Source organism: Pyxicephalus adspersus, chromosome 6 (genome assembly GCF_032062135.1).
Source record: "Pyxicephalus adspersus chromosome 6, UCB_Pads_2.0, whole genome shotgun sequence".
NCBI lineage: Eukaryota > Metazoa > Chordata > Amphibia > Anura > Pyxicephalidae > Pyxicephalus > Pyxicephalus adspersus.
In genome coordinates this window covers 107,791,995-107,797,498 of record NC_092863.1, presented here as the reverse complement: position 1 = coordinate 107,797,498, position 5,504 = coordinate 107,791,995, and the positions used below count along the sequence as shown (strand labels likewise).

The 5,504-nt window shown below is 42.2% G+C and overlaps 1 protein-coding gene across 1 annotated transcript in view; it reads right to left on the bottom strand.

Annotated features, from left to right (window-relative positions):
* LOC140332360 (myosin-IIIa-like) overlaps window positions 1-5,504 on the bottom strand; it is a 35,973-nt gene that overhangs the window by 15,981 nt on the left and 14,488 nt on the right. Inside the window, exons 10-11 of the mRNA XM_072413632.1 lie at window positions 5,124-5,237; window positions 4,349-4,460 (exon numbers count right to left, since the gene is read on the bottom strand). Coding sequence (XP_072269733.1) covers window positions 4,349-4,460; window positions 5,124-5,237 — 226 coding nt within the window. The remainder of the gene's footprint in view (window positions 1-4,348; window positions 4,461-5,123; window positions 5,238-5,504) is intronic.

Sequence of the window (5,504 nt, the reverse complement as noted above, 5' to 3'; positions counted from 1 at the left end):
ATATAACGCGACCACCACCTCCACTAATAGATATACCACCACTAGATATGCCACTGCCACCACTACAACTAGATATACCACGGCCACCACAACAACTAGACATACCACGGCCACCACAACAACTAGACATACCACGGCCACCACCACAACTAGATGTACCACAGCCACCACCACAACTAGATGTACCACAGCCACCACCTCCACTAATAGATAAACCACCACTAGATATGCCACAACCACCACTACAACTAGACATACCACGGCCACCACCACTACAACTAGACATATCATGGCCACCACCACAACTAGATATACCATGGCCACCACCACCACTAATATATATACCGCCACTAGATATGCCATGGCCACCACCGCTACAACTATACATACCATGCTCACCACCACTATGCCAGATATACCCCAACCACCACTACTCCTATTACCAGATATACCTGTAACAAGTGGAATTTTGCTGAGTCTTGAAGTTAATTACTTTTGTATTTTTGCAATATTTTGTAGATAAAGTTGTGTTGAAACTAGTTGTATCCTCCTTATCAGTAAACCAACATTTGCTTCCCCCTAACCTTGAGACATTCCGTGCTCAGCAAACTTGTGAATTGTATTTCTTGGTATTAACTAACCACTAAGTGCCTTCCACCCTGCTCTCTAATTATAAAAACTGTGATGTGATAATAAAGCTGTAAAATAAAAGGCCACGAGAGAGAAATAGCTGGCCTGGGATCAGCAGACATCGCCCTAACAATTTGGTGTCAAAAGTGGGATATCTACCTACTTTAAAAGGACCAAGATAGGGTAAGTGGGAATTTTATTTTCTACCTCTGCCCTCCCCTGGGTCTCTGTAGATTTCTTACGAACCTAAGCATTGTGGCAGTGTAGACTCCCTCATAGAAGGACTGGGTCCTTAGTAAGGAGATTTGGGAAATCTTTTATTGAATATGTGCACTCTCGTGGCTTCTGTTACAATGTATAGAGTATAGGAAGTTTGATGTCAATGATTTAGAAGTATAAGAACTATTATATAAGTTTGTGTACTAATCTGGTTGCCAAGGTGAGGTTGGGTCAGTCCTCACTTCTGTGGTTGCCTCGGGCAAGCAGTAACGTGACCTAAGCTGCGTTTTGGTAAGCGGTCCTGGGAACAGGACGTCAGCGAGCACTGCAGCCACCAACTGAACTAACTGAACTAACTGATCTAATAATAACTGTGCACAACCGTCTGATATTTATACTGTAATTTATACTGCAACTATGGGAAATTCCCAAGGTAAGGGGAATACCCCAGAGGAACCTAAAGACCCCTATAAGAAACATATAAAAAGTGCACCAAATATTAAAAGTGCACCAGAAACCAGACAACAGGGATGCCCCTATAATGTTCCCGGGGAAACTCCTGTTGATTTTGTTAACCGTGGAGCAGCAGATTATTACACTGACCCCTTTACATTACACCTGAAAAATGGAACGGAGAACTTAAAAAGTCCCGATCCATTCCCACTTGAGGGATCTTTCTCTAAATTTCATATTTGTTGTATATTGGGGATGTGCCTTTCCAATCCAGGAACATACCAACCCTGGCCATCCCAACCCAGCCCAGACAAACCCGATGATTATCCCCTCATAACTGAAGCACACTATAAACGTTAAGGGAAGAGTTACACACTGAGTTTGTAAGATTACACGGAGATGGGAAATCCATGGCCACTGCATTAGCATGCAAGCAAAAGCCAGGAGAAACTATAAGAGATTATGCTAGAAGGTTTAGGAAAGTGTGGAAGGAAGAAGCAGGTTCAGGATTAGGAGGAGATCTGAGTATAGTATTTACTGGAATGATTCCTGAACATGGGCGCACTGCCAAAATGATTATTGACAACTGGAGCACACCGCTGGTTGCTTTGAGCTACCTAAACTGTCAAAGGTACAGAGGAAGAGATGGAGGCAGAGGAAGTAGACAGGACAGGAATTACAATAGAGGATATGGAAATGTTAGAAGGAATCAAGCATGTTTTACCTGTGGACAGGAAGGTCATTGGGCCAGGGACTGCCCTACACCCCAACAGCAGTCAGTACAACAGCAAACACATAGCGCGCCAATGCAGCCAGATTCAGCTCACAATTACAACCATCCTGCCCCAAAGTACCCCATACAATGGGGAGGCAAACCACATCAAGCATAGGGATACCCACAGGAAGACTCCACCACCACTATGTTGACCCAAACGGAGGGATTAGATTTTCCGGTTCCCGACAGCACATGGTCCACTGGACCATATGACGTGGGATTCCTGGACTGCGCCCCATATACAGCACTCACAAAACCACATATACCAATATACCAAAAGCAGTACCCTCTAGCTAAAGACAAGGAGGATTCCTTAGCACCCATGATTCAATCTTTTTGCCAGCAAGGCATACTTAAGATAACCTGCTCTCCTTACAATACTCCAGTAAATCCTGTCAAAAAGCCAGATGGCTCATAGCGCTTTACACAGGATCTCAGAGCCATCAATGAGCTGATCACACCCCTAACACCGGTCATGTCAGATCTTACTATCATCCTTACAGCAGTACCGTCCGAGACCCAATGTTACAGTGTTATTGATTTGGCCAATGCATTTTTCTTCATACCATTATCACCTGAGACTCAGCCCCTTATGGCTTTTATTTTCATGGGACAGCAGGGACATTCCATAAGTGGGACCAATACCTACCAGCCGTGCTAGCAGAAATAAGAATGACACCCAATCCAGTTAATAAGCTATCACCCTTTGAAATTTTAATGGGACATCTATTCCCCACCCCCTTGGGCCAAAGAACCCCTTATCTTACTACTGGGGGACTTACAACAAATCCAAGACCGATATGTAGCTAAGTTATTAAAAAAATTGAACAGCAACTACGGAGATCTCTTTCCTTTCCTTTCCCTACAGATCAACAGACGCACCCATTCAAGCCCGGAGACGTAGTGCTGGTTAAAGCTCTGCACAAGCACAAATCCTTGGATCCGTCCTTTGGACCTCCGGTCACCATGCAAGCCATCACTAGAACAGCCGTGCTGACCAATGGAGGACCCACCTGGATACACGCCACCAATCCAGCGCCAGGATGATGCTTCTTGATCCACAAGTACCAGCCCAAATGTTTGTCTGCAGTTTTGGAGCCCTGATGATCATATTCTGTCTTGTTTGAGTCACAACAACTTGCCACTATCACCCTCAAGATTTGCCTTCGTTTGTCGCAAACTAAGCCAAAGCCTAAAGAATGACTCTACCCTGTCTATGCACCGGCGAGGATTTGAGTATAGTGATTGGACTGACTTCCGGGGTAACATATGGGAACATCTTGCCAAAGAAATATATAATAGCTCTAGTTTTTGCCTATCTGATATGAATAGTACTCAAGATATGTTAAGGTCTTGTTTGAGATTTATAGATTAGGCAACTTATACCTTTTATCTTTATTATCATTGATATATGTATCTTTGCATGCTGCTGTGTACAATGTACTGCTATGGTTTTGTCAATATGCAAATCAAGATTCATTATGTATGCTGAAGAACCTGAAGCTGTTTTTTAGTACACAAAACAACAAAGGTATGAGGTAAGTAGTTATCCTTTGTTGAAGGATAAAAGGAGGGAAATGTAGGAAGTGGAATTTTGCCGAGTCTTGAAGTTAATTATTTTTGTGTTTTTGCTATATTTTGTAGAAAATTGAGTTGTGTTGAAACTAGTTATATCCTTCTTATCAGTAAACTAACATTTGCTTCCCGTAACCTTGAGACTCCTTACCTTGAGACATTCTGTGCTCAGCAAAGTTGGTAATTGTATTTCTTTTCATTGATTAACTACTAAGTGCCTTCCACCCTGCTGTTATATAAACTGTGATGTGATAATAAAGCTTTGAGAGTGATCTATCTACACATTGAGTTGTGTCGTTAGGCTCTACCAGCGCTGTAAAATAGGGGCCACGAGAGAGATAGCTGGTCTAGGACAAGCAAGAAATCGCCCTAACACCATGGCCACCACTACCAGATATATTACAACCTCCACTGCCAACTATGTCATGACCTGGATACACAAGAACATTTACAGATTCTATTCACATCTTTCAAGTGGTAATTAAATGTAGCTGATTAAGGAGGCCAGCATAGAGCATATCCCTCATTGACTGGACTGTATTGACAGTATATTGAATTGGGTGATGGAGGCCATTCGATTGTCCTACTCCTAGAATATGGGAATTACTTAATATTCTGATTTAGCAGTGGCTACGGTAATATACACTGAGTTAGGATGTATTACATCAAAATTTTCCTGCCAAATTATGAACCTACCTGCAAACAGAAGACTTAGCAAGCTGGTGACACTGTTTATGAAGAGATACTGGATGTTCATAGGGACAGTGTCCCGGTTCTTTTCCAAAAACCCAACTGCCGTGTATTGGACCTAAAGAAGACACCAAAAGACAATGAGGACAAGATAAAAGTCCTGCCCCCTACTGGAGTCCAGAGGTATCAAAATGTAAGAAAGAATGCCACCTCCAACATTTCACCCATCTTAACACACAGATATAACATTTTCAAAAAGGGGTAGGACTGGTCACATTGCCTTGGGGGAAATTACTTCAGATATGTGGATTAGGGCCAACTGCCATAGAAGAGCTCATAAAAGGGAAACATATTGTTCACTGTTAAGGGTTAATTTTAGGGTCACAACATCTCACCTACCCCCTCTATGTACATTGGTGTACTGAATTGTAGGTCACAGGCTAGGAAATTATTTTAATTGACACTCAGGGCTAAATACTCCAGAAAGTTCACACAATCTCACAAACAACATACAGAAATGTTAATTGTTAGGAAATAAGGTTTTAGAATGTGACTCAATGAAATATTTTATGACTAAACTCCAACGTTTCTTGTTCCACTGAGCACACTAACCAGACTGACAACTAATGTGACATTTAGGATGCATACAGTCCTGGCAGCACAGTGCTCAATGCCAAATTATTCTGATGGTCCAAGAAAGAGATTCCTTGTTGGTGCTATAACTGGGGTCCAGATCTGGCAATGCCTCATCACAGTCCTAATTTTATTAATACAGCCTTACCTTCCCAGCATAGTGGTGAATAATAAATCCCGGATCCTTTCCTCGCGCTCGTTCAAAGTGCAAGTTTGTTTTACATCCAACATCCAACTTCTCCACGAATGTCATGTCTGAAGCCTATGGTGCAAAGATGTCACAGCTGCATCACATAACAAAACACCCAGAACGATAGAGGACGACTTATAAGACATCATACATAGTTACATAGTAGGTTAAGTTGAAAAAGTCCATCAAGTTCAACCACTAGGGAAATAAACATATCCCAGATATAAAACCCTATAAGACATAGTTAGTCCAAAGGAAGGCAAGTTCCAAAGAGCGTCCCCTTGTGCTTTGTAATGATCTCACAGTAAATAATGGGGAAGAGAGTTCTCTATATGGACC